This window comes from Oreochromis niloticus, linkage group LG22 (assembly GCF_001858045.2).
Source record: "Oreochromis niloticus isolate F11D_XX linkage group LG22, O_niloticus_UMD_NMBU, whole genome shotgun sequence".
Taxonomy (NCBI): Eukaryota; Metazoa; Chordata; class Actinopteri; order Cichliformes; family Cichlidae; genus Oreochromis; species Oreochromis niloticus.
In genome coordinates this window covers 15,973,412-15,998,282 of record NC_031985.2, presented here as the reverse complement: position 1 = coordinate 15,998,282, position 24,871 = coordinate 15,973,412, and the positions used below count along the sequence as shown (strand labels likewise).

Here is a 24,871-nt window from a genome sequence, read left to right as displayed (position 1 = left end):
TTTCCCCTCCAGAAGAGATGGAAGAGTATCTCTGCTCAGATTGCTGCCCCCACAACCCAGACCCATATAAGTAGCAGAAAACAGATGGATGGCTAACTTTTTTTGATAAACCAATATCTTTAATGACATCCACAGTTAAGAATTTAAGAGGGATATTTTAAAGGGGGAACAATGAATCCGCTAGCTCTAAAATGTATCGACAGATGATGAATCAGCACCAACTTTGACAAATGATTAATCACTTTGGCATTTTCCAATTCCATCATTGTTTTCAGTGGAGTAATCTATAATCCTAATTTAATTTATCCATTTTTTAAATTATTGCTCAAATGTTCCAAAATAGTTTATAAATTTTACTCTTTACAAGTTCTGAGGATGCAAGTTATGAAACCAGGCTGTCAAAACCTGAAAAATATTAACTTTATTATAAGATGAGACCAAGAAAAGCAGCAAATCTGATGTTTCTGAAAATACTTTAGCAATTAATATAATAAGATAATATACTGGAAATTACAAGAATTTCAGAGGATTGTTATTATTATAAGTTTTAGTTTTAGTATTCTTTAATGACAGTTTTTGTTTTCTAACATCTCTTTTGCCCATTATGTAATTACTTGTGTAAGCCAGCCCATGAAGACATCAAACAAACTAATTCATCAGCAGGCGTCCAGACTTGTGTGATTTTGAACCCCCCTCCCCCTCGCAGTGACGTGGTGGTAAAAGTGCAACGTGGACGGGGCAAATAACAACACGAAGCCTGACCTGGGGCACGAATCGAAACTAAATCATGTGTCAAACGTCCCCGACCCGATCCACGTGCTTACCTGTTCTGCCAGCCTTGGATCAGGTTGGTGTATTTGCTCAGGACTCCTTCCAGCTGCCTCTTGCGCGCCTGCTGCTGTTGCTGCAAATTCATGCTGTTCCCCAGCACAGTTGCCCGACTGCCTCCCGCTCCAGCCGAGCCGCCGAGGGAGCCGGAGCCGGGGCTGTGCGACCCGGGCCGCCCACCGGGCTTCCTCGACGATGAGCTCCCGCGGAGGTCCGCGGAGGAAGAGTTTGTTTTGTTGGTCCCGGGATGCGGACTGCAGAGCGTCTTGTCCATCCTGGCGACGGGACGGCACACAGCAGGAGGAGGAGGAGGAGGAGCAGGAAGAGAGGGGAGGAGGGGAGAGGAGAGGAATGGACCAGAAGCAGCAGCAGAAGAGATTTTTAGCAAAGCATAAGTGCTAAACGGGGCTGTGTGTGTCTGCTAAACTAAAGCAGAGGCAGTGGATGTGCAGAAACTGCGCTGCGCAGCGGGTTTATGCGTCCCTCGGTGCGTGACACAGCTGACATATTCCTCGATGGTGTTTGAGTCCCGCTCTGTCCTCTGCAGTGCGCGGCTGTGTGGCAATGTGGGTCTCATCCAGCGTTTTCCTGGTAGGAAGGACAACAGAGCGCAGACACTCCCACTCTACTCTAGACCTGCCCCCGGATATTACCTACTATGCACTCTCCTATGAAACGTATCGTCAGACCCCCCCGTCCAAAAAAAGAAAAAAAAATTGGAAAAGGCAGGAAAAGCCTCACATGACACATATTTAAGCTGATACGCATGACTTTTTTGTGAACAGTGACAGCTCACTTTGTGCATGTATGCATACCTAAATGACAAAAATTGTACATGAAGAAGAACACGACTATACTGATGGAATGTCTTAGGAAAGAAAATATAATGTAAGTCCTTAAAACTTCACTATAGGCACAATTTAGGGGGGCTTCTGTGGGAATAGTCTGTCTAAATATAAAACAATGTGTGTTGGCTTTGACAAATAAATGCCCATAAACTATATATTAATTTTGAAAATATCCACTCATGCGTCAAGTTTGGAGTTTGGGGCATTGCCATCAAAGTCTCGATTTGACCAAGAGAGTGTAGAGTTTAGAGCTGCAGCTTGTTTGTGAGTCTCTCTGCCTTCAGTTTTGTATTTAATAGCTGAAAAGCATGCTTTATTGTGTTGGGATCAGGTGACTGACTTGATCATTGAAGAATATTCCTGTCAAAGTTCACCAGAAGGCCACAAACACAGGACAACGTCAAAACGTTTTGCAGTTTTAATGGGCAGATGAACAACAGCTAGTAATCCCTACAGCAGGGGTTAGTGTGAGGTGAGACGTCTTTCAGGTAAGTTTAATACAGTTCAGCTCAATTTAGTTTTATTTATATAGCACCAAATCACAGTAGCAGTTGCCTCACAACGCTTTGTTACCGTAAGGTAAAATCCTGCAATACCAGAGAGAAAGATTTTTATTGGCAATTCACTACATGTACAGGACCTACAGGATATACTATAAGCAAGTACTTGGTAATAGTGGCAAGGAAAAACTCCCTTTAAAACCAGCAGAACCAAGCAGCCAACTCCACCACTAGTTGTGGGTGAGGAGAGGGAGACAAAACCAACAATAAGCTGTAGAGATCAGTAATAAGGGGACTAACTCAGGTCTTGGATATCCAATACTAAAGTTTTTGAGCAAGGGGAGAGTGGATCAGACAGATCTGTACATATCCAGGTGAGAATGAGACAAACTTTCCAACATATTCCCACATTAGTAGGCTAACAATCTGGTGACAAGTAGTGGTTTTGGGAGCGGGGTATAAATACTGCACTGAATGAAGATAAGAGACAGGTGTGCCCGTTTGGGGTTTCCTGAGACCACACCTGCCACTGAAAGACACTGGTTAGTTTAGATCCATCTCCATATTCACACAGACAGGGGAGAGAGAGAGAAGACAGGACCATATCTAGAGGACATGGAAGATGACGATCCATTTTTTGTCTTGAGAAACTCCTTGGTTGCTTTTGCACTTTGTCTTGGATCATTATCCATTTAAACTGTGAAGCAGCATTTGGCTAAATTTGAGCAGATAATAAAATACAGAGCACTTCAGTGTTGTACTACTTCTAACAGCAGACACATCATCAATAAATATTAGTGATTCATTTGCACTGGCAGCCACCCATGTCAATGCAATATCATGGCCTCAATCATGGCTGACATGTTGTTTGCTTCGGATTATCAGCTGATGTTCTCCTTCACCATCATTTATATTTCCCACCAAAGTACAAATTAATCTTGGTTTTATCTTTACAACTGTTTTTTTCCCCATAACTGTGCAGGCTCCTTTAGATGTTTTCTTAGAAAGTCTGATCTTGGCTTCCTGTTCCTGAGTGTTAAAGTAGTTTGTACCCTGCTGTAAACCCTCATATTGTTGATTTTTCCATCTCTAAAGTGCTCTCTGTGATAGGTTTATTCTAGTTTTTCAACCTAATGATGGCCTCCCTCACTTGCACTGAAATCTCTTTGGCACTCATGTTTACAGTTAAAATAAAAAGTAAAGGGAACATTTCCTCACCTGACCACGAATCTGCTTGTCAGTCAAGTGTTAATTTAATTTTGAGCTTCTGAAAATGGGTGATTCTGTATAAAAGAAAGTCTCCATCATTTTTTTGTTATTAAGCCCATCAAATTTAAGATGAAGGTCTGCACTTCAATTACACTTTGGCTTACTTGATTTAAGACCCACTGTGGTGGTAGTGTTAAAAAGAAGAACTAAAAAAATGGTGTCTTTGCCCAACAAATTATGGACCTAAGTGTACAGCTATCATTAATTCTATAGTCTATATTAAAACCACAAATGTCATGGGGTGAGAGGCAGAGTACGCCCTGAATAGGTAAGAAAGACAAAAAACAATTCATGCTTATTCATGATAAATTAACCTAATCTCATGATAATAAAATAACATGTCACAATCAACACACGTTTATACTCATAAGCAGACTAGTGCAATGCATACTTGGCAGTGCAGCACAGTCATGATTAAGAATAAAGGTCCAACCCAAATAAAGCAACAAAAAAGTTACGCAAGCAGCAGAAAAGGGAAGGAAGCCCTTAGTAGATAGCTTGTTTTATTTAACAGTCGCTTTGTGAGAGAGAAGCATGTGAGAGGATGTAGTTTAGTGTGAACGTGGGTATCTCTTCTTTGACTGCTTCATTTGTAGCATTATGGCCCTGTGAGGTGACTCTTTACACTTAAAATAAAACAAGTATTACAACAGGATTAACATTAAAGTAAAATATTGCAAAATATTATAATTGTGAACTAGTCTGGTGTTGTTACACAAAAGCTGTATAGCTAAATGTATAGCACCAGATGATTAACTCTACTGAAAATGGTTGGTGTTGCACATTGCAAACTGAAACAATAAAAAAATATAGATATGCACAAATGCACACTAAATAAATCTAAAGGCTATTACAATTTTCACCGTGACCTCAGTGGCAGTTCATTGAATTATTGGTATCCTGTCAGTTTCAGTCACTAAAATTCTAGCTATAAACTTCATACATTCCACCTGCCGTGAGATTTAATTTTCTCATTATTTGTGAGAGATGTGCAAACAGCTCTTTCTTTTTACAATATGTGTCAGATTGAAACGATTCAGGTGTGTTTCAGGGAACACTTTTGATATTTCTTTTTCCTCAGAGGAAGTTAAAACAAAATACTTGGCTGAGTCACCTTTTACATGAGAGAAAGGATGTTATGAGCCCATTTATGTGTAAAACGTTCTTGTATAATACATAAAAACTACTGGTACACAGATTACATTTTTAAGATGTTATTACTTTAAAAATTGTGTGGGGAAGTGCCCTGGGTATTTAAGCACTAGTAATGCCAAGCAACAGTATTTTTTTTTTTTAAATATTCATTCCAGTGAAAACAATGCACAAGCACCACCATGCAGTAAATGCAGAAAGACTGTTAAAGAGATAACAGACATGGACAATGACTACAAATAGCATTTTTTTGAACTGCAGATTCTGCTTTACTCTGCAATTTCTGTGGCCCAAAGAGAGATTACATCCAACCAACTCAGTAGACTAGATAGTATAGGGTCAATTTATATTTTACTTGCATGGCTCACTTTCATTTTTATAATCCAGGAAACTAAATAATATGAGGAAAGACTTTTTTTTCTGTGAGCGGATATGGTAAAAGAGACTTGACACCAAAGAAGTATTAGTTTGAAATTACTTGAGATAGAAGCATGGATATATTTTTAATCAAAGCATTATATAACCTATTTGTGCACATACCCTCACAATCACAACCATGACAACCAGGATGAAAAGGACACTTTAATGAAGACAAGACTGAAGACTATTGCAGGCCATTAAGAAGAGACTGAGATTGCACTGAGAAATCGAAGGCATGCCCCAATGAATCTCCACAAGATGCTTAACGGGGCACAGAGAGATTCTTGCTGCTTGTAAAGCAGAGATCAATATGAGAGAGAAAAAAAAATCCTTGGGCAACAGAGAGTCAGTGGTTTTGTTGTAGGCTCGTGCTGAAAGTCACTCCTAGGTCAACTTTCATTATGAGAGGTCAAGGCGGCTTGATTCTGACACTGTTGGTTTTTGGGGTTTTTTTGGTTTTTTTAGAATTTGTACATTATAGAAAGGAATTAAAATGTATTTATTTAGAAATTTTTCCACAGTCCATGATACACTAGCAGTAATAGTGCCACAGTCATAGTGTCACAATCCTATACATCACAGCACTGACAACGCTGTTATGTTAATGTGACACTAATAGCTTTGACAAAATCACAAAATTTTGATGGGCCAGAAATGGGAAACCCTCTTTTTGATGTGATGGCATCAGGGCAGGCAAGACAAGCAGTGCTTGTCCAGGTTAATCAATTAAAACCAAAGTTAAAGCAATGCCTGTCCATTTATCTTTTTTATAATTTAAATATTTATTAGATTTTGCATTTTATAACAACAAAAACAAAAATACAACAACAAAGAACAAGAAAAAAACAAAACAAAACAAAACGAAAAAAATAAAACAGTGAGGTTTTAACGTGTGTTGCATTAAGCTGGAACGTCAAAGTCAGGTAGACAAATAGGTGCAAAAACTGTCCCATTGTTCCACCGAAGCTTCATCGGGAAAGCCACAACTTTTACCGCGGCAAGGTTATGGTAGAAATATGTCTACCAAGTTTATTAATGCAAAATCCTTGAGTAAAGGGTCACTGAAGGTCTGTGTTGAGGCATCTACTCCAGCAGTGTGGAGAGTTTGTGGCAGGACCACATAGCGGGGGCTTCTCTGAGCCCCCAGGACCCTGGCCCAGATGTTGCAGCAAACTAAAAGCTGTAAGGCTAGCAAAGTAACAACAGACCAACACCTAGAAACACTGTGAGAATGACTAGGGGCACAGAAGAAGAAATACCTAGTCACTAAGTTAAAGTCGCAGCACCCAACATGGGAGTTACAGACCAACTTTGTAGTTTGCTAAAAGTCAGCGTTGTAAGCTGCTGCATCCAATTATGATAAGCCACTCTAGTACAGTCTTTAAATATTCAAAACAGTTTTTTTGTCCTGGTATGTTAAAACTGTAATTACACTCTGTGGCCAATTTATTAGGCACATCTTTACAATATCTTTTATTCAAATTTCTAATCAGTCAGTCACATAGCACATATGCAGAGCCCCACTCATTTGTATACCCTTTCTTAAATTTAGAAGAAATAAATTGGAGGCTAACTAGGCAACTGGGTAGCTTTGCTAGAGTGTTGCAGCAATTGGTGCGGTTATACCCGCATGCACGGTTACCCATGTGTCAGAAAAGGTCAAATGTCAGACTGGCTGCCCTGTATCTAAATCATGTGACAAATTTCATAGTAAGGATGCATCACAGGCTGACATCTATTTTTTTTAATGCCATGCGATCTACCCACGCTAACTTTGCGATCGACCAGTAGATTGCGATTGACATATTGGGCACCCCTGATGTGGTGTATATATTATATTAGAAATATGTTCGTTATTATAACTGCAGATTATATCAGTAAGGAAGCTGATTAAATATTGACCGATAACTTATAGCAAAGGGATGGGATTAAATAAGTGTGTACTTCTTCCCACTCCTTTTCGATATGTAACTGAATCAGAAAAGGTGAAGCATTTTGAAATGTAACTTCGTGTAACTTTGGTTTCTGTTGCCATACTTTCATCTTCCTTTGCGCAACACGGCATTTGCTGTTCTCTATACGCGCTTATTTTCTCTCTTGCGGGCAGTTGCACAAAAGTGCCCTCGCCCAACGTGGGGCTCGAACCCACGACCCTGAGATTAAGAGTCTCATGCTCTCCCGACTGAGCTAGCTGGGCTTCTTCAGAAGCAAGTCTTTGAGATGGACACACGTTCTTATTTCTGGGGGAGGTTGACTAGCATTTCAAGAGGAAGCAAAGAAAGCACAGACTACTTTCAAGTTTTTCTATCATCCATTCAAGCTCTTATGTCCTTGTATGCATGCCACACCACGGGGCATGCTCCGGTTGAGACGACTGAATGTCTCCCGGGGAATCTTCTCCCCAGATCTGGACCAGGGCATCGCTGAGCTCCTGGACAGTCTGAGTTCCAACCTGGAGGTGTCAGATGGACCAAAGCTAAATGTCCCAGGGGTGTTGTATTGAATTTTGGTCAAGTAGGCCAATATAGGGTTGGGGGGTGGGGAGTGTCGGCCAACGGTATCAGTTCCCACGCAAACTGCCTGCATACTCTTGTCGGATGAGGCCGGGCAGCAGGAAGATAGCCAGGAGCCATTGCACCAGCGTAGGGTCTGACAGTGGGTCAGAGAATTTCATCCCCATACCTAATGGCACTCATTGTGCCGTTGCCTTGCCTGTAGAGGCCTGTGCATACCTCAGTGCATGTGCCTCTCCAGACCATCACTGACCCACCAGCAAAGCGCTCACAATCAAGCATGTTACATTGAGCATAAAGTTCCCCACGACTTCTCGGGAAGCTTTCACATCTGTTATATGTTCTCAGGGTAAACCTGCTGTCCTCTGTGAAAAGCACAGGGTGCCAGTGGTGGAGGTGGCAATTCTGGTATTCCATGACAAATGCCAGATACAAGCGGGATTTCAATTCAGGCTTCCACTTAGAAAGCAGAGCTCTGTCATGTTAATGAAAGCTCTTCACTACAAAAGTTCCTGTAACCTGCAAAGCTCATTTCACAGCAAGCCTACAGCTACCTCAACAACCCGCAGTTTGTTGAGTTTAACACACAAAGGTTCACGAAGTTCTTGAAAACAGATTTTTAAATAAGGAAAGCAGATGTCAGGAGTGGGATTTGAACCCACGCCTCCATTTGGAGACCAGAAGTCCCTTTTGTCTGGAAGGAGCCCATCCTTGAGTCTGGCGCCTTAGACCACTCGGCCATCCTGACGAGTTGACCAACCACCTCTTCAAAGTCATCCTGGATGTTCAATTGTCCGAACCACCTCAGCAGGCTCCTTTCGATGTGGAGGAGTTGCAGGTGTCATCTGAGTTCCTCCTGAAATACTAAGCTTGTCATCCAATCTCTGAGGCCGAGCACTGCCACCCGACGGAGAAAACTGATTGCCGCCGCTTATATCTGTGAGCTCATGCTTTCATTCACTACCCACAGTTTGTGACTGTAGGTGAGGGTAGGGATGCAGGTAAAGCTAGAGTGTTGCTTTTTTGCTCAGCTCTCTCGAAATTTCGTCCAGAATCATCAAATGAAATGGTGGCAAAGTGGACTTGTGAAGACACGACAGCGTAACTTTGGTTTCTGTTACCATACTTTCATCTTCCTTTGCGCAACACGGCATTTGCTGTTCTCTATACGCACTTATTTTCTCTCTTGCGGGCAGTTGCACAAAAGTCCCCTCGCCCAACGTGGGGCTCGAACCCACGACCCTGAGATTAAGAGTCTCATGCTCTCCCGTCTGAGCTAGCTGGGCTTCTTCAGAAGCAAGTCTTTGAGATGGACACACGTTCTTATTTCTGGGGGAGGTTGACTAGCATTTCAAGAGGAAGCAAAGAAAGCACAGACTACTTTCAAGTTTTTCTATCATCCATTCAAGCTCTTATGTCCTTGTATGCATGCCACACCACGGGGCATGCTCCTGTTGAGACGACTGAATGTCTCCCGGGGAATCTTCTCCCCAGATCTGGACCAGGGCATCGCTGAGCTCCTGGACAGTCTGAGTTCCAACCTGGAGGTGTCAGATGGACCAAAGCTAAATGGCCCAGGGGTGTTGTATTGAATTTTGGTCAAGTAGGCCAATATAGGGTTGGGGGGTGGGGAGTGTCGGCCAACGGTATCAGTTCCCACGCAAACTGCCTGCATACTCTTGTCGGATGAGGCCGGGCAGCAGGAAGAAAGCCAGGAGCCAATGCACCAGCGTAGGGTCTGCCTGCATACTCTTGTCGGATGAGGCCGGACAGCAGGAAGATAGCCAGGAGCCATTGCACCAGCGTAGGGTCTGACAGTGGGTCAGAGAATTTCATCCCCATACCTAATGGCACTCATTGTGCCGTTGCCTTGCCTGTAGAGGCCTGTGCATACCTCAGTGCATGTGCCTCTCCAGACCATCACTGACCCACCAGCAAAGCGCTCACAATCAAGCATGTTACATTGAGCATAAAGTTCCCCACGACTTCTCGGGAAGCTTTCACATCTGTTATATGTTCTCAGGGTAAACCTGCTGTCCTCTGTGAAAAGCACAGGGTGCCAGTGGTGGAGGTGGCAATTCTGGTATTCCATGACAAATGCCAGATACAAGCGGGATTTCAATTCAGGCTTCCACTTAGAAAGCAGAGCTCTGTCATGTTAATGAAAGCTCTTCACTACAAAAAGTTCCTGTAACCTGCAAAGCTCATTTCACAGCAAGCCTACAGCTACCTCAACAACCCGCAGTTTGTTGAGTTTAACACACAAAGGTTCACGAAGTTCTTGAAAACAGATTTTTAAATAAGGAAAGCAGATGTCAGGAGTGGGATTTGAACCCTCGCCTCCATTTGGAGACCAGAAGTCCCTTTTGTCTGGAAGGAGCCCATCCTTGAGTCTGGCGCCTTAGACCACTCGGCCATCCTGACGAGTTGACCAACCACCTCTTCAAAGTCATCCTGGATGTTCAATTGTCCGAACCACCTCAGCAGGCTCCTTTCGATGTGGAGGAGTTGCAGCTGTCATCTGAGTTCCTCCTGAAATACTAAGCTTGTCATCCAATCTCTGAGGCCGAGCACTGCCACCCGACGGAGAAAACTGATTGCCGCCGCTTATATCTGTGAGCTCATGCTTTCATTCACTACCCACAGTTTGTGACTGTAGGTGAGGGTAGGGATGCAGGTAAAGCTTGAGTGTTGCTTTTTTGCTCAGCTCTCTTGAAATTTCGTCCAGAATCATCAAATGAAATGGTGGCAAAGTGGACTTGTGAAGACACGACAGTGTAACTTTGGTTTCTGTTACCATACTTTCATCTTCCTTTGCGCAACACGGCATTTGCTGTTCTCTATACGCACTTATTTTCTCTCTTGCGGGCAGTTGCACAAAAGTCCCCTCGCCCAACGTGGGGCTCGAACCCACGACCCTGAGATTAAGAGTCTCATGCTCTCCCGACTGAGCTAGCCGGGCTTCTTCAGAAGCAAGTCTTTGAGATGGACACACGTTCTTATTTCTGGGGGAGGTTGACTAGCATTTCAAGAGGAAGCAAAGAAAGCACAGACTACTTTCAAGTTTTTCTATCATCCATTCAAGCTCTTATGTCCTTGTATGCATGCCACACCACGGGCATGCTCCGGTTGAGACGACTGAATGTCTCCCGGGGAATCTTCTCCCCAGATCTGGACCAGGGCATCGCTGAGCTCTTGGACAGTCTGAGTTCCAACCTGGAGGTGTCAGATGGACCAAAGCTAAATGTCCCAGGGGTGTTGTATTGAATTTTGGTCAAGTAGGCCAATATAGGGTTGGGGGGTGGGGAGTGTCGGCCAACGGTATCAGTTCCCACGCAAACTGCCTGCATACTCTTGTCGGATGAGGCCGGGCAGCAGGAAGAAAGCCAGGAGCCAATGCACCAGCGTAGGGTCTGCCTGCATACTCTTGTCGGATGAGGCCGGGCAGCAGGAAGATAGCCAGGAGCCATTGCACCAGCGTAGGGTCTGACAGTGGGTCAGAGAATTTCATCCCCATACCTAATGGCACTCATTGTGCCGTTGCCTTGCCTGTAGAGGCCTGTGCATACCTCAGTGCATGTGCCTCTCCAGACCATCACTGACCCACCAGCAAAGCGCTCACAATCAAGCATGTTACATTGAGCATAAAGTTCCCCACGACTTCTCGGAAGCTTTCACATCTGTTATATGTTCTCAGGGTAAACCTGCTGTCCTCTGTGAAAAGCACAGGGTGCCAGTGGTGGAGGTGGCAATTCTGGTATTCCATGACAAATGCCAGATACAAGCGGGATTTCAATTCAGGCTTCCACTTAGAAAGCAGAGCTCTGTCATGTTAATGAAAGCTCTTCACTACAAAAGTTCCTGTAACCTGCAAAGCTCATTTCACAGCAAGCCTACAGCTACCTCAACAACCCGCAGTTTGTTGAGTTTAACACACAAAGGTTCACGAAGTTCTTGAAAACAGATTTTTAAATAAGGAAAGCAGATGTCAGGAGTGGGATTTGAACCCACGCCTCCATTTGGAGACCAGAAGTCCCTTTTGTCTGGAAGGAGCCCATCCTTGAGTCTGGCGCCTTAGACCACTCGGCCATCCTGACGAGTTGACCAACCACCTCTTCAAAGTCATCCTGGATGTTCAATTGTCCGAACCACCTCAGCAGGCTCCTTTCGATGTGGAGGAGTTGCAGGTGTCATCTGAGTTCCTCCTGAAATACTAAGCTTGTCATCCAATCTCTGAGGCCGAGCACTGCCACCCGACGGAGAAAACTGATTGCCGCCGCTTATATCTGTGAGCTCATGCTTTCATTCACTACCCACAGTTTGTGACTGTAGGTGAGGGTAGGGATGCAGGTAAAGCTAGAGTGTTGCTTTTTTGCTCAGCTCTCTTGAAATTTCGTCCAGAATCATCAAATGAAATGGTGGCAAAGTGGACTTGTGAAGACACGACAGTGTAACTTTGGTTTCTGTTACCATACTTTCATCTTCCTTTGCGCAACACGGCATTTGCTGTTCTCTATACGCACTTATTTTCTCTCTTGCGGGCAGTTGCACAAAAGTGCCCTCGCCCAACGTGGGGCTCAAACCCACGACCCTGAGATTAAGAGTCTCATGCTCTCCCGACTGAGCTAGCCGGGCTTCTTCAGAAGCAAGTCTTTGAGATGGACACACGTTCTTATTTCTGGGGGAGGTTGACTAGCATTTCAAGAGGAAGCAAAGAAAGCACAGACTACTTTCAAGTTTTTCTATCATCCATTCAAGCTCTTATGTCCTTGTATGCATGCCACACCACGGGGCATGCTCCGGTTGAGACGACTGAATGTCTCCCGGGGAATCTTCTCCCAGATCTGGACCAGGGCATCGCTGAGCTCCTGGACAGTCTGAGTTCCAACCTGGAGGTGTCAGATGGACCAAAGCTAAATGTCCCAGGGGTGTTGTATTGAATTTTGGTCAAGTAGGCCAATATAGGGTTGGGGGGTGGGGAGTGTCGGCCAACGGTATCAGTTCCCACGCAAACTGCCTGCATACTCTTGTCGGATGAGGCCGGGCAGCAGGAAGAAAGCCAGGAGCCAATGCACCAGCGTAGGGTCTGACAGTGGGTCAGAGAATTTCATCCCCATACCTAATGGCACTCATTGTGCCGTTGCCTTGCCTGTAGAGGCCTGTGCATACCTCAGTGCATGTGCCTCTCCAGACCATCACTGACCCACCAGCAAAGCGCTCATAATCAAGCATGTTACATTGAGCATAAAGTTCCCCACGACTTCTCGGGAAGCTTTCACATCTGTTATATGTTCTCAGGGTAAACCTGCTGTCCTCTGTGAAAAGCACAGGGTGCCAGTGGTGGAGGTGGCAATTCTGGTATTCCATGACAAATGCCAGATACAAGCGGGATTTCAATTCAGGCTTCCACTTAGAAAGCAGAGCTCTGTCATGTTAATGAAAGCTCTTCACTACAAAAGTTCCTGTAACCTGCAACGCTCATTTCACAGCAAGCCTACAGCTACCTCAACAACCCGCAGTTTGTTGAGTTTAACACACAAAGGTTCACGAAGTTCTTGAAAACAGATTTTTAAATAAGGAAAGCAGATGTCAGGAGTGGGATTTGAACCCACGCCTCCATTTGGAGACCAGAAGTCCCTTTTGTCTGGAAGGAGCCCATCCTTGAGTCTGGCGCCTTAGACCACTCGGCCATCCTGACGAGTTGACCAACCACCTCTTCAAAGTCATCCTGGATGTTCAATTGTCCGAACCACCTCAGCAGGCTCCTTTCGATGTGGAGGAGTTGCAGGTGTCATCTGAGTTCCTCCTGAAATACTAAGCTTGTCATCCAATCTCTGAGGCCGAGCACTGCCACCCGACGGAGAAAACTGATTGCCGCCGCTTATATCTGTGAGCTCATGCTTTCATTCACTACCCACAGTTTGTGACTGTAGGTGAGGGTAGGGATGCAGGTAAACCTAGAGTGTTGCTTTTTTGCTCAGCTCTCTTGAAATTTCGTCCAGAATCATCAAATGAAATGGTGGCAAAGTGGACTTGTGAAGACACGACAGCGTAACTTTGGTTTCTGTTACCATACTTTCATCTTCCTTTGCGCAACACGGCATTTGCTGTTCTCTATACGCACTTATTTTCTCTCTTGCGGGCAGTTGCACAAAAGTCCCCTCGCCCAACGTGGGGCTCGAACCCACGACCCTGAGATTAAGAGTCTCATGCTCTCCCGACTGAGCTAGCCGGGCTTCTTCAGAAGCCAGTCTTTGAGATGGACACACGTTCTTATTTCTGGGGGAGGTTGACTAGCATTTCAAGAGGAAGCAAAGAAAGCACAGACTACTTTCAAGTTTTTCTATCATCCATTCAAGCTCTTATGTCCTTGTATGCATGCCACACCACGGGGCATGCTCCGGTTGAGACGACTGAATGTCTCCCGGGGAATCTTCTCCCCAGATCTGGACCAGGGCATCGCTGAGCTCCTGGACAGTCTGAGTTCCAACCTGGAGGTGTCACATGGACCAAAGCTAAATGTCCCAGGGGTGTTGTATTGAATTTTGGTCAAGTAGGCCAATATAGGGTTGGGGGTGGGGAGTGTCGGCCAACGGTATCAGTTCCCACGCAAACTGCCTGCATACTCTTGTCGGATGAGGCCGGGCAGCAGGAAGAAAGCCAGGAGCCAATGCACCAGCGTAGGGTCTGCCTGCATACTCTTGTCGGATGAGGCCGGGCAGCAGGAAGAAAGCCAGGAGCCAATGCACCAGCGTAGGGTCTGACAGTGGGTCAGAGAATTTCATCCCCATACCTAATGGCACTCATTGTGCCGTTGCCTTGCCTGTAGAGGCCTGTGCATACCTCAGTGCATGTGCCTCTCCAGACCATCACTGACCCACCAGCAAAGCGCTCACAATCAAGCATGTTACATTGAGCATAAAGTTCCCCACGACTTCTCGGGAAGCTTTCACATCTGTTATATGTTCTCAGGGTAACCTGCTGTCCTCTGTGAAAGCACAGGGTGCCAGTGGTGGAGGTGGCAATTCTGGTATTCCATGACAAATGCCAGATACAAGCGGGATTTCAATTCAGGCTTCCACTTAGAAAGCAGAGCTCTGTCATGTTAATGAAAGCTCTTCACTACAAAAGTTCCTGTAACCTGCAAGCTCATTTCACAGCAAGCCTACAGCTACCTCAACAACCCGCAGTTTGTTGAGTTTAACACACAAGGTTCACGAAGTTCTTGAAAACAGATTTTTAAATAAGGAAAGCAGATGTCAGGAGTGGGATTTGAACCCCGCCTCCATTTGGAGACCAGAAGTCCCTTTTGTCTGGAAGGAGCCCATCCTTGAGTCTGGCGCCTTAGACCACTCGGCCATCCTGACGAGTTGACCAACCACCTCTTCAAAGTCATCCTGGATGTTCAATTGTCCGAACCACCTCAGCAGGCTCCTTTCGATGTGGAGGAGTTGCAGCTGTCATCTGAGTTCCTCCTGAAATACTAAGCTTGTCATCCAATCTCTGAGGCCGAGCACTGCCACCCGACGGAGAAAACTGATTGCCGCCGCTTATATCTGTGAGCTCATGCTTTCATTCACTACCCACAGTTTGTGACTGTAGGTGAGGGTAGGGATGCAGGTAAAGCTTGAGTGTTGCTTTTTGCTCAGCTCTCTTGAAATTTCGTCCAGAATCATCAAATGAAATGGTGGCAAAGTGGACTTGTGAAGACACGACAGTGTAACTTTGGTTTCTGTTACCATACTTTCATCTTCCTTTGCGCAACACGGCATTTGCTGTTCTCTATACGCACTTATTTTCTCTCTTGCGGGCAGTTGCACAAAAGTCCCCTCGCCCAACGTGGGGCTCGAACCCACGACCCTGAGATTAAGAGTCTCATGCTCTCCCGACTGAGCTAGCCGGGCTTCTTCAGAAGCAAGTCTTTGAGATGGACACACGTTCTTATTTCTGGGGGAGGTTGACTAGCATTTCAAGAGGAAGCAAAGAAAGCACAGACTACTTTCAAGTTTTCTATCATCCATTCAAGCTCTTATGTCCTTGTATGCATGCCACACCACGGGGCATGCTCCGGTTGAGACGACTGAATGTCTCCCGGGGAATCTTCTCCCAGATCTGGACCAGGGCATCGCTGAGCTCCTGGACAGTCTGAGTTCCAACCTGGAGGTGTCAATGGACCAAAGCTAAATGTCCAGGGGTGTTGTATTGAATTTTGGTCAAGTAGGCCAATATAGGGTTGGGGGTGGGGAGTGTCGGCCAACGGTATCAGTTCCCACGCAAACTGCCTGCATACTCTTGTCGGATGAGGCCGGGCAGCAGGAAGAAAGCCAGGAGCCAATGCACCAGCGTAGGGTCTGCCTGCATACTCTTGTCGGATGAGGCCGGGCAGCAGGAAGAAAGCCAGGAGCCATGCACCAGCGTAGGGTCTGACAGTGGGTCAGAGAATTTCATCCCATACCTAATGGCACTCATTGTGCCGTTGCCTTGCTGTAGAGGCCTGTGCATACCTCAGTGCATGTGCCTCTCCAGACCATCACTGACCCACCAGCAAAGCGCTCACAATCAGCATGTTACATTGAGCATAAAGTTCCCCACGACTTCTCGGGAAGCTTTCACATCTGTTATATGTTCTCAGGGTAACCTGCTGTCCTCTGTGAAAAGCACAGGGTGCCAGTGGTGGAGGTGGCAATTCTGGTATTCCATGACAAATGCCAGATACAAGCGGGATTTCAATTCAGGCTTCCACTTAGAAAGCAGAGCTCTGTCATGTTAATGAAAGCTCTTCACTACAAAGTTCCTGTAACCTGCAAAGCTCATTTCACAGCAAGCCTACAGCTACCTCAACAACCCGCAGTTTGTTGAGTTTAACACACAAAGGTTCACGAAGTTCTTGAAAACAGATTTTAAATAAGGAAAGCAGATGTCAGGAGTGGGATTTGAACCCACGCCTCCATTTGGAGACCAGAAGTCCCTTTTGTCTGGAAGGAGCCCATCCTTGAGTCTGGCGCCTTAGACCACTCGGCCATCCTGACGAGTTGACCAACCACCTCTTCAAAGTCATCCTGGATGTTCAATTGTCCGAACCACCTCAGCAGGCTCCTTTCGATGTGGAGGAGTTGCAGGTGTCATCTGAGTTCCTCCTGAAATACTAAGCTTGTCATCCAATCCTGAGGCCGAGCACTGCCACCCGACGGAGAAAACTGATTGCCGCCGCTTATATCTGTGAGCTCATGCTTTCATTCACTACCCACAGTTTGTGACTGTAGGTGAGGGTAGGGATGCAGGTAAACTAGAGTGTTGCTTTTTTGCTCAGCTCTCTTGAAATTTCGTCCAGAATCATCAAATGAAATGGTGGCAAAGTGGACTTGTGAAGACACGACAGGTAACTTTGGTTTCTGTTACCATACTTTCATCTTCCTTTGCGCAACACGGCATTTGCTGTTCTCTATACGCACTTATTTTCTCTCTTGCGGGCAGTTGCACAAAAGTCCCCTCGCCCAACGTGGGGCTCGAACCCACGACCCTGAGATTAAGAGTCTCATGCTCTCCCGACTGAGCTAGCCGGGCTTCTTCAGAAGCAAGTCTTTGAGATGGACACACGTTCTTATTTCTGGGGGAGGTTGACTAGCATTTCAAGAGGAAGCAAAGAAAGCACAGACTACTTTCAAGTTTTTCTATCATCCATTCAAGCTCTTATGTCCTTGTATGCATGCCACACCACGGGGCATGCTCCGGTTGAGACGACTGAATGTCTCCGGGGAATCTTCTCCCCAGATCTGGACCAGGGCATCGCTGAGCTCCTGGACAGTCTGAGTTCCAACCTGGAGGTGTCAGATGGACCAAAGCTAAATGTCCCAGGGGTGTTGTATTGAATTTTGGTCAAGTAGGCCAATATAGGGTTGGGGGGTGGGGAGTGTCGGCCAACGGTATCAGTTCCCACGCAAACTGCCTGCATACTCTTGTCGGATGAGGCCGGGCAGCAGGAAGAAAGCCAGGAGCCAATGCACCAGCGTAGGGTCTGACAGTGGGTCAGAGAATTTCATCCCCATACCTAATGGCACTCATTGTGCCGTTGCCTTGCCTGTAGAGGCCTGTGCATACCTCAGTGCATGTGCCTCTCCAGACCATCACTGACCCACCAGCAAAGCGCTCATAATCAAGCATGTTACATTGAGCATAAAGTTCCCCACGACTTCTCGGGAGCTTTCACATCTGTTATATGTTCTCAGGGTAAACCTGCTGTCCTCTGTGAAAAGCACAGGGTGCCAGTGGTGGAGGTGGCAATTCTGGTATTCCATGACAAATGCCAGATACAAGCGGGATTTCAATTCAGGCTTCCACTTAGAAAGCAGAGCTCTGTCATGTTAATGAAAGCTCTTCACTACAAAAGTTCCTGTAACCTGCAACGCTCATTTCACAGCAAGCCTACAGCTACCTCAACAACCCGCAGTTTGTTGAGTTTAACACACAAAGGTTCACGAAGTTCTTGAAAACAGATTTTAAATAAGGAAAGCAGATGTCAGGAGTGGGATTTGAACCCACGCCTCCATTTGGAGACCAGAAGTCCCTTTTGTCTGGAAGGAGCCCATCCTTGAGTCTGGCGCCTTAGACCACTCGGCCATCCTGACGAGTTGACCAACCACCTCTTCAAAGTCATCCTGGATGTTCAATTGTCCGAACCACCTCAGCAGGCTCCTTTCGATGTGGAGGAGTTGCAGGTGTCATCTGAGTTCCTCCTGAAATACTAAGCTTGTCATCCAATCTCTGAGGCCGAGCACTGCCACCCGACGGAGAAAACTGATTGCCGCGCTTATATCTGTGAGCTCATGCTTTCATTCACTACCCACAGTTTGTGACTGTAGGTGAGGGTAGGGATGCAGGTAACCTAGAGTGTTGCTTTTTTGCTCAGCTCTCTTGAAATTTCGTCCAGAATCATCAAATGAATGGTGGCAAAGTGGACTTGTGAAGACACGACAGCGTAACTTTGGTTTCTGTTACCATACTTTCATCTTCCTTTGCGCAACACGGCATTTGCTGTTCTCTATACGCACTTATTTTCTCTCTTGCGGGCAGTTGCACAAAAGTCCCCTCGCCCAACGTGGGGCTCGAACCCACGACCCTGAGATTAAGAGTCTCATGCTCTCCCGACTGAGCTAGCCGGGCTTCTTCAGAAGCCAGTCTTTGAGATGGACACACGTTCTTATTTCTGGGGAGGTTGACTAGCATTTCAAGAGGAAGCAAAGAAAGCACAGACTACTTTCAAGTTTTTCTATCATCCATTCAAGCTCTTATGTCCTTGTATGCATGCCACACCACGGGGCATGCTCCGGTTGAGACGACTGAATGTCTCCCGGGGAATCTTCTCCCCAGATCTGGACCAGGGCATCGCTGAGCTCCTGGACAGTCTGAGTTCCAACCTGGAGGTGTCACATGGACCAAAGCTAAATGTCCAGGGTGTTGTATTGAATTTTGGTCAAGTAGGCCAATATAGGGTTGGGGGGTGGGGAGTGTCGGCCAACGGTATCAGTTCCCACGCAAACTGCCTGCATACTCTTGTCGGATGAGGCCGGGCAGCAGGAAGAAAGCCAGGAGCCAATGCACCAGCGTAGGGTCTGCTGCATACTCTTGTCGGATGAGGCCGGGCAGCAGGAAGAAAGCCAGGAGCAATGCACCAGCGTAGGGTCTGACAGTGGGTCAGAGAATTTCATCCCCATACCTAATGGCACTCATTGTGCCGTTGCCTTGCCTGTAGAGGCCTGTGCATACCTCAGTGCATGTGCTCTCCAGACCATCACTGACCCACCAGCAAAGCGCTCACAATCAAGCATGTTACATTGAGCATAAAGTTCCCACGACTTCTCGGAAGCTTTCACATCTGTTATATGTTCTCAGGGTAAACCTGCTGTCCTCTGTGAAAAGCACAGGGTGCCAGTGGTGGAGGTGGCAATTCTGGTATTCCATGACAAATGCCAGATACAAGCGGGATTTCAATTCAGGCTTCCACTTAGAAAGCAGAGCTCTGTCATGTTAATGAAAGCTCTTCACTACAAAAGTTCCTGTAACCTGCAAAGCTCATTTCACAGCAAGCCTACAGCTACCTCAACAACCCGCAGTTTGTTGAGTTTAACACACAAAGGTTCACGAAGTTCTTGAAAACAGATTTTTAAATAAGGAAGCAGATGTCAGGAGTGGGATTTGAACCCACGCCTCCATTTGGAGACCAGAAGTCCCTTTTGTCTGGAAGGAGCCCATCCTTGAGTCTGGCGCCTTAGACCACTCGGCCATCCTGACGAGTTGACCAACCACCTCTTCAAAGTCATCCTGGATGTTCAATTGTCGGAACCACCTCAGCAGGCTCCTTTCGATGTGGAGGAGTTGCAGGTGTCATCTGAGTTCCTCCTGAAATACTAAGCTTGTCATCCAATCTCTGAGGCCGAGCACTGCCACCCGACGGAGAAAACTGATTGCCGCCGCTTATATCTGTGAGCTCATGCTTTCATTCACTACCCACAGTTTGTGACTGTAGGTGAGGGTAGGGATGCAGGTAAACCTAGAGTGTTGCTTTTTTGCTCAGCTCTCTTGAAATTTCGTCCAGAATCATCAAATGAAATGGTGGCAAAGTGGACTTGTGAAGACACGACAGCGTAACTTTGGTTTCTGTTACCATACTTTCATCTTCCTTTGCGCAACACGGCATTTGCTGTTCTCTATACGCACTTATTTTCTCTCTTGCGGGCAGTTGCACAAAAGTCCCTCGCCCACGTGGGCTCGAACCCACGACCCTGAGATTAAGAGTCTCATGCTCTCCCGACTGAGCTAGCCGGGCTTCTTCAGAAGCCAGTCTTGAGATGGACACACGTTCTTATTTCTGGGGGAGGTTGACTAGCATTTCAAGAGGAAGCAAAGAAAGCACAGACTACTTTCAAGTTTTTCTATCATCCATTCAGCTCTTATGTCCTTGTATGCATGCCACACCACGGGGCATGCTCCGGTTGAGACGACTGAATGTCTCCCGGGGAATCTTCTCCCAGATCTGGACCAGGGCATCGCTGAGCTCCTGGACAGTCTGAGTTCCAACCTGGAGGTGTCACATGGACCAAAGCTAAATGTCCCAGGGGTGTTGTATTGAATTTTGGTCAAGTAGGCCAATATAGGGTTGGGGGTGGGGAGTGTCGGCCAACGGTATCAGTTCCCACGCAAACTGCCTGCATACTCTTGTCGGATGAGGCCGGGCAGCAGGAAGAAAGCCAGGAGCCAATGCACCAGCGTAGGGTCTGCCTGCATACTCTTGTCGGATGAGGCCGGGCAGCAGGAAGAAAGCCAGGAGCCAATGCACCAGCGTAGGGTCTGACAGTGGGTCAGAGAATTTCATCCCATACCTAATGGCACTCATTGTGCCGTTGCCTTGCCTGTAGAGGCCTGTGCATACCTCAGTGCATGTGCCTCTCCAGACCATCACTGACCCACCAGCAAAGCGCTCACAATCAAGCATGTTACATTGAGCATAAAGTTCCCCACGACTTCTCGGGAAGCTTTCACATCTGTTATATGTTCTCAGGGTAAACCTGCTGTCCTCTGTGAAAGCACAGGGTGCCAGTGGTGGAGGTGGCAATTCTGGTATTCCATGACAATGCCAGATACAAGCGGGATTTCAATTCAGGCTTCCACTTAGAAAGCAGAGCTCTGTCATGTTAATGAAAGCTCTTCACTACAAAGTTCCTGTAACCTGCAAAGCTCATTTCACAGCAAGCCTACAGCTACCTCAACAACCCGCAGTTGTTGAGTTTAACACACAAAGGTTCACGAAGTTCTTGAAAACAGATTTTTAAATAAGGAAAGCAGATGTCAGGAGTGGGATTTGAACCCACGCCTCCATTTGGAGACCAGAAGTCCTTTTGTCTGGAAGGAGCCCATCCTTGAGTCTGGCGCCTTAGACCACTCGGCCATCCTGACGAGTTGACCAACCACCTCTTCAAAGTCATCCTGGATGTTCAATTGTCGAACCACCTCAGCAGGCTCCTTTCGATGTGGAGGAGTTGCAGGTGTCATCTGAGTTCCTCCTGAATAAAGCTTGTCATCCAATCCTGAGGCCGAGCACTGCCACCCGACGGAGAAAACTGATTGCCGCCGCTTATATCTGTGAGCTCATGCTTTCATTCACTACCACAGTTTGTGACTGTAGGTGAGGGTAGGGATGCAGGTAAACCTAGAGTGTTGCTTTTTTGCTCAGCTCTCTTGAAATTTCGTCCAGAATCATCAAATGAAATGGTGGCAAAGTGGACTTGTGAAGACACGACAGCGTAACTTTGGTTTCTGTTACCATACTTTCATCTTCCTTTGCGCAACACGGCATTTGCTGTTCTCTATACGCACTTATTTTCTCTCTTGCGGGCAGTTGCACAAAAGTCCCCTCGCCCAACGTGGGGCTCGAACCCACGACCCTGAGATTAAGAGTCTCATGCTCTCCCGACTGAGCTAGCCGGGCTTCTTCAGAAGCAGTCTTTGAGATGGACACACGTTCTTATTTCTGGGGAGGTTGACTAGCATTTCAAGAGGAAGCAAAGAAAGCACAGACTACTTTCAGTTTTTCTATCATCCATTCAAGCTCTTATGTCCTTGTATGCATGCCACACCACGGGGCATGCTCCGGTTGAGACGACTGAATGTCTCCCGGGGAATCTTCTCCCAGATCTGGACCAGGGCATCGCTGAGCTCCTGGACAGTCTGAGTTCCAACCTGGAGGTGTCACATGGACCAAAGCTAAATGTCCCAGGGGTGTTGTATTGAATTTTGGTCAAGTAGGCCAATATAGGGTTGGGGGTGGGGAGTGTCGGCCAACGGTATCAGTTCCCACGCAAACTGCCTGCATACTCTTGTCGGATGAGGCCGGGCAGCAGGAAGAAAGCCAGGAGCCAATGCACCAGCGTAGGGTCTGCCTGCATACTCTTGTCGGATGAGGCCGGGCAGCAGGAAGAAAGCCAGGAGCCAATGCACCAGCGTAGGGTCTGACAGTGGGTCAGAGAATTTCATCCCCATACCTAATGGCACTCATTGTGCCGTTGCCTTGCCTGTAGAGGCCTGTGCATACCTCAGTGCATGTGCCTCTCCAGACCATCATGACCCACCAGCAAAGCGCTCACAATCAAGCATGTTACATTGAGCATAAAGTTCCCCACGACTTCTCGGGAAGCTTTCACATCTGTTATATGTTCTCAGGGTAAACCTGCTGTCCTCTGTGAAAAGCACAGGGTGCCAGTGGTGGAGGTGGCAATTCTGGTATTCCATGACAAATGCCAGATACAAGCGGGATTTCAATTCAGGCTTCCACTTAGAAAGCAGAGCTCTGTCATGTTAATGAAAGCTCTTCACTACAAAAGTTCCTGTAACCTGCAAAGCTCATTTCACAGCAAGCCTACAGCTACCTCAACAACCCGCAGTTTGTTGAGTTTAACACACAAAGGTTCACGAAGTTCTTGAAAACAGATTTTTAAATAAGGAAAGCAGATGTCAGGAGTGGGATTTGAACCCACGCCTCCATTTGGAGACCAGAAGTCCCTTTTGTCTGGAAGGAGCCCATCCTTGAGTCTGGCGCCTTAGACCACTCGGCCATCCTGACGAGTTGACCAACCACCTCTTCAAAGTCATCCTGGATGTTCAATTGTCCGAACCACCTCAGCAGGCTCCTTTCGATGTGGAGGAGTTGCAGGTGTCATCTGAGTTCCTCCTGAAATACTAAGCTTGTCATCCAATCGCTGAGGCCGAGCACTGCCACCCGACGGAGAAAACTGATTGCCGCCGCTTATATCTGTGAGCTCATGCTTTCATTCACTACCCACAGTTTGTGACTGTAGGTGAGGGTAGGGATGCAGGTAAACCTAGAGTGTTGCTTTTTTGCTCAGCTCTCTTGAAATTTCGTCCAGAATCATCAAATGAAATGGTGGCAAAGTGGACTTGTGAAGACACGACAGCGTAACTTTGGTTTCTGTTACCATACTTTCATCTTCCTTTGCGCAACACGGCATTTGCTGTTCTCTATACGCACTTATTTTCTCTCTTGCGGGCAGTTGCACAAAAGTCCCTCGCCCAACGTGGGGCTCGAACCCACGACCCTGAGATTAAGAGTCTCATGCTCTCCCGACTGAGCTAGCCGGGCTTCTTCAGAAGCCAGTCTTTGAGATGGACACACGTTCTTATTTCTGGGGGAGGTTGACTAGCATTTCAAGAGGAAGCAAAGAAAGCACAGACTACTTTCAAGTTTTTCTATCATCCATTCAAGCTCTTATGTCTTGTATGCATGCCACACCACGGGCATGCTCCGGTTGAGACGACTGAATGTCTCCCGGGGAATCTTCTCCCCAGATCTGGACCAGGGCATCGCTGAGCTCCTGGACAGTCTGAGTTCCAACCTGGAGGTGTCACATGGACCAAAGCTAAATGTCCAGGGTGTTGTATTGAATTTTGGTCAAGTAGGCCAATATAGGGTTGGGGGTGGGGAGTGTCGGCCAACGGTATCAGTTCCCACGCAAGCAAGCCCACTGGCGCCTGCATACTCTTGTCGGATGAGGCCGGGCAGCAGGAAGAAAGCCAGGAGCCAATGCACCAGCGTAGGGTCTGACAGTGGGTCAGAGAATTTCATCCCCATACCTAATGGCACTCATTGTGCCGTTGCCTTGCCTGTAGAGGCCTGTGCATACCTCAGTGCATGTGCCTCTCCAGACCATCACTGACCACCAGCAAAGCGCTCATAATCAAGCATGTTACATTGAGCATAAAGTTCCCCACGACTTCTCGGGAAGCTTTCACATCTGTTATATGTTCTCAGGGTAAACCTGCTGTCCTCTGTGAAAAGCACAGGGTGCCAGTGTGGAGGTGGCAATTCTGGTATTCCATGACAAATGCCAGATACAAGCGGGATTTCAATTCAGGCTTCCACTTAGAAAGCAGAGCTCTGTCATGTTAATGAAAGCTCTTCACTACAAAGTTCCTGTAACCTGCAACGCTCATTTCACAGCAAGCCTACAGCTACCTCAACAACCCGCAGTTTGTTGAGTTTAACACACAAAGGTTCACGAAGTTCTTGAAAACAGATTTTTAAATAAGGAAAGCAGATGTCAGGAGTGGGATTTGAACCCACGCCTCCATTTGGAGACCAGAAGTCCCTTTTGTCTGGAAGGAGCCCATCCTTGAGTCTGGCGCCTTAGACCACTCGGCCATCCTGACGAGTTGACCAACCACCTCTTCAAAGTCATCCTGGATGTTCAATTGTCCGAACCACCTCAGCAGGCTCCTTTCGATGTGGAGGAGTTGCAGGTGTCATCTGAGTTCCTCCTGAAATACTAAGCTT

General features: G+C 46.7%; 1 protein-coding gene and 21 non-coding genes across 23 annotated transcripts in view; all 22 read right to left on the bottom strand.

Annotated features, from left to right (window-relative positions):
* The window catches only part of osbpl10a (oxysterol binding protein-like 10a), a 90,115-nt gene extending 88,588 nt beyond the window's left edge, over positions 1-1,527 (bottom strand). Inside the window, exon 1 of one of the 2 annotated variants that reach the window (XM_005457170.4) lies at positions 825-1,527. In XM_005457170.4, the coding sequence (XP_005457227.2) occupies positions 825-1,102 (278 nt within the window). In that variant the 5' untranslated portion in view covers positions 1,103-1,527. The remainder of the gene's footprint in view (positions 1-824) is intronic. The other variant, XM_005457169.4, reaches the window with a different exon arrangement.
* A 5,614-nt stretch (positions 1,528-7,141) lies between these two features.
* On the bottom strand, positions 7,142-7,214 carry trnak-cuu (transfer RNA lysine (anticodon CUU)). The gene has a single exon. It is a non-coding gene; the product is annotated as a tRNA-Lys (tRNA).
* A 953-nt stretch (positions 7,215-8,167) lies between these two features.
* trnal-caa (transfer RNA leucine (anticodon CAA)) lies at positions 8,168-8,278 on the bottom strand. Its single transcript has 2 exons — positions 8,241-8,278; positions 8,168-8,213 (listed from the first exon to the last, which is right to left on the bottom strand). It is a non-coding gene; the product is annotated as a tRNA-Leu (tRNA).
* A 465-nt stretch (positions 8,279-8,743) lies between these two features.
* On the bottom strand, positions 8,744-8,816 carry trnak-cuu (transfer RNA lysine (anticodon CUU)). Its single transcript has one exon. It is a non-coding gene; the product is annotated as a tRNA-Lys (tRNA).
* A 1,027-nt stretch (positions 8,817-9,843) lies between these two features.
* On the bottom strand, positions 9,844-9,954 carry trnal-caa (transfer RNA leucine (anticodon CAA)). Its single transcript has 2 exons — positions 9,917-9,954; positions 9,844-9,889 (listed from the first exon to the last, which is right to left on the bottom strand). It is a non-coding gene; the product is annotated as a tRNA-Leu (tRNA).
* A 465-nt stretch (positions 9,955-10,419) lies between these two features.
* On the bottom strand, positions 10,420-10,492 carry trnak-cuu (transfer RNA lysine (anticodon CUU)). Its single transcript has one exon. It is a non-coding gene; the product is annotated as a tRNA-Lys (tRNA).
* A 1,024-nt stretch (positions 10,493-11,516) lies between these two features.
* Positions 11,517-11,627, bottom strand: trnal-caa (transfer RNA leucine (anticodon CAA)). Its single transcript has 2 exons — positions 11,590-11,627; positions 11,517-11,562 (listed from the first exon to the last, which is right to left on the bottom strand). It is a non-coding gene; the product is annotated as a tRNA-Leu (tRNA).
* Positions 11,628-12,092: 465 nt separating this feature from the next.
* Positions 12,093-12,165, bottom strand: trnak-cuu (transfer RNA lysine (anticodon CUU)). The gene has a single exon. It is a non-coding gene; the product is annotated as a tRNA-Lys (tRNA).
* Positions 12,166-13,117: 952 nt separating this feature from the next.
* Positions 13,118-13,228, bottom strand: trnal-caa (transfer RNA leucine (anticodon CAA)). The gene is made up of 2 exons: positions 13,191-13,228; positions 13,118-13,163 (listed from the first exon to the last, which is right to left on the bottom strand). It is a non-coding gene; the product is annotated as a tRNA-Leu (tRNA).
* A 465-nt stretch (positions 13,229-13,693) lies between these two features.
* On the bottom strand, positions 13,694-13,766 carry trnak-cuu (transfer RNA lysine (anticodon CUU)). Its single transcript has one exon. It is a non-coding gene; the product is annotated as a tRNA-Lys (tRNA).
* Positions 13,767-15,361: 1,595 nt separating this feature from the next.
* On the bottom strand, positions 15,362-15,434 carry trnak-cuu (transfer RNA lysine (anticodon CUU)). Its single transcript has one exon. It is a non-coding gene; the product is annotated as a tRNA-Lys (tRNA).
* Positions 15,435-16,448: 1,014 nt separating this feature from the next.
* trnal-caa (transfer RNA leucine (anticodon CAA)) lies at positions 16,449-16,559 on the bottom strand. The gene is made up of 2 exons: positions 16,522-16,559; positions 16,449-16,494 (listed from the first exon to the last, which is right to left on the bottom strand). It is a non-coding gene; the product is annotated as a tRNA-Leu (tRNA).
* Positions 16,560-17,021: 462 nt separating this feature from the next.
* trnak-cuu (transfer RNA lysine (anticodon CUU)) lies at positions 17,022-17,094 on the bottom strand. Its single transcript has one exon. It is a non-coding gene; the product is annotated as a tRNA-Lys (tRNA).
* Positions 17,095-18,044: 950 nt separating this feature from the next.
* Positions 18,045-18,155, bottom strand: trnal-caa (transfer RNA leucine (anticodon CAA)). The gene is made up of 2 exons: positions 18,118-18,155; positions 18,045-18,090 (listed from the first exon to the last, which is right to left on the bottom strand). It is a non-coding gene; the product is annotated as a tRNA-Leu (tRNA).
* Positions 18,156-18,617: 462 nt separating this feature from the next.
* On the bottom strand, positions 18,618-18,690 carry trnak-cuu (transfer RNA lysine (anticodon CUU)). The gene has a single exon. It is a non-coding gene; the product is annotated as a tRNA-Lys (tRNA).
* A 1,017-nt stretch (positions 18,691-19,707) lies between these two features.
* Positions 19,708-19,818, bottom strand: trnal-caa (transfer RNA leucine (anticodon CAA)). The gene is made up of 2 exons: positions 19,781-19,818; positions 19,708-19,753 (listed from the first exon to the last, which is right to left on the bottom strand). It is a non-coding gene; the product is annotated as a tRNA-Leu (tRNA).
* A 464-nt stretch (positions 19,819-20,282) lies between these two features.
* On the bottom strand, positions 20,283-20,353 carry trnak-cuu (transfer RNA lysine (anticodon CUU)). Its single transcript has one exon. It is a non-coding gene; the product is annotated as a tRNA-Lys (tRNA).
* A 1,017-nt stretch (positions 20,354-21,370) lies between these two features.
* trnal-caa (transfer RNA leucine (anticodon CAA)) lies at positions 21,371-21,480 on the bottom strand. Its single transcript has 2 exons — positions 21,443-21,480; positions 21,371-21,416 (listed from the first exon to the last, which is right to left on the bottom strand). It is a non-coding gene; the product is annotated as a tRNA-Leu (tRNA).
* A 459-nt stretch (positions 21,481-21,939) lies between these two features.
* Positions 21,940-22,012, bottom strand: trnak-cuu (transfer RNA lysine (anticodon CUU)). Its single transcript has one exon. It is a non-coding gene; the product is annotated as a tRNA-Lys (tRNA).
* A 1,020-nt stretch (positions 22,013-23,032) lies between these two features.
* On the bottom strand, positions 23,033-23,143 carry trnal-caa (transfer RNA leucine (anticodon CAA)). The gene is made up of 2 exons: positions 23,106-23,143; positions 23,033-23,078 (listed from the first exon to the last, which is right to left on the bottom strand). It is a non-coding gene; the product is annotated as a tRNA-Leu (tRNA).
* A 464-nt stretch (positions 23,144-23,607) lies between these two features.
* On the bottom strand, positions 23,608-23,680 carry trnak-cuu (transfer RNA lysine (anticodon CUU)). The gene has a single exon. It is a non-coding gene; the product is annotated as a tRNA-Lys (tRNA).
* Positions 23,681-24,636: 956 nt separating this feature from the next.
* Positions 24,637-24,747, bottom strand: trnal-caa (transfer RNA leucine (anticodon CAA)). The gene is made up of 2 exons: positions 24,710-24,747; positions 24,637-24,682 (listed from the first exon to the last, which is right to left on the bottom strand). It is a non-coding gene; the product is annotated as a tRNA-Leu (tRNA).
* Between the last annotated feature and the right edge of the window lie 124 nt (positions 24,748-24,871).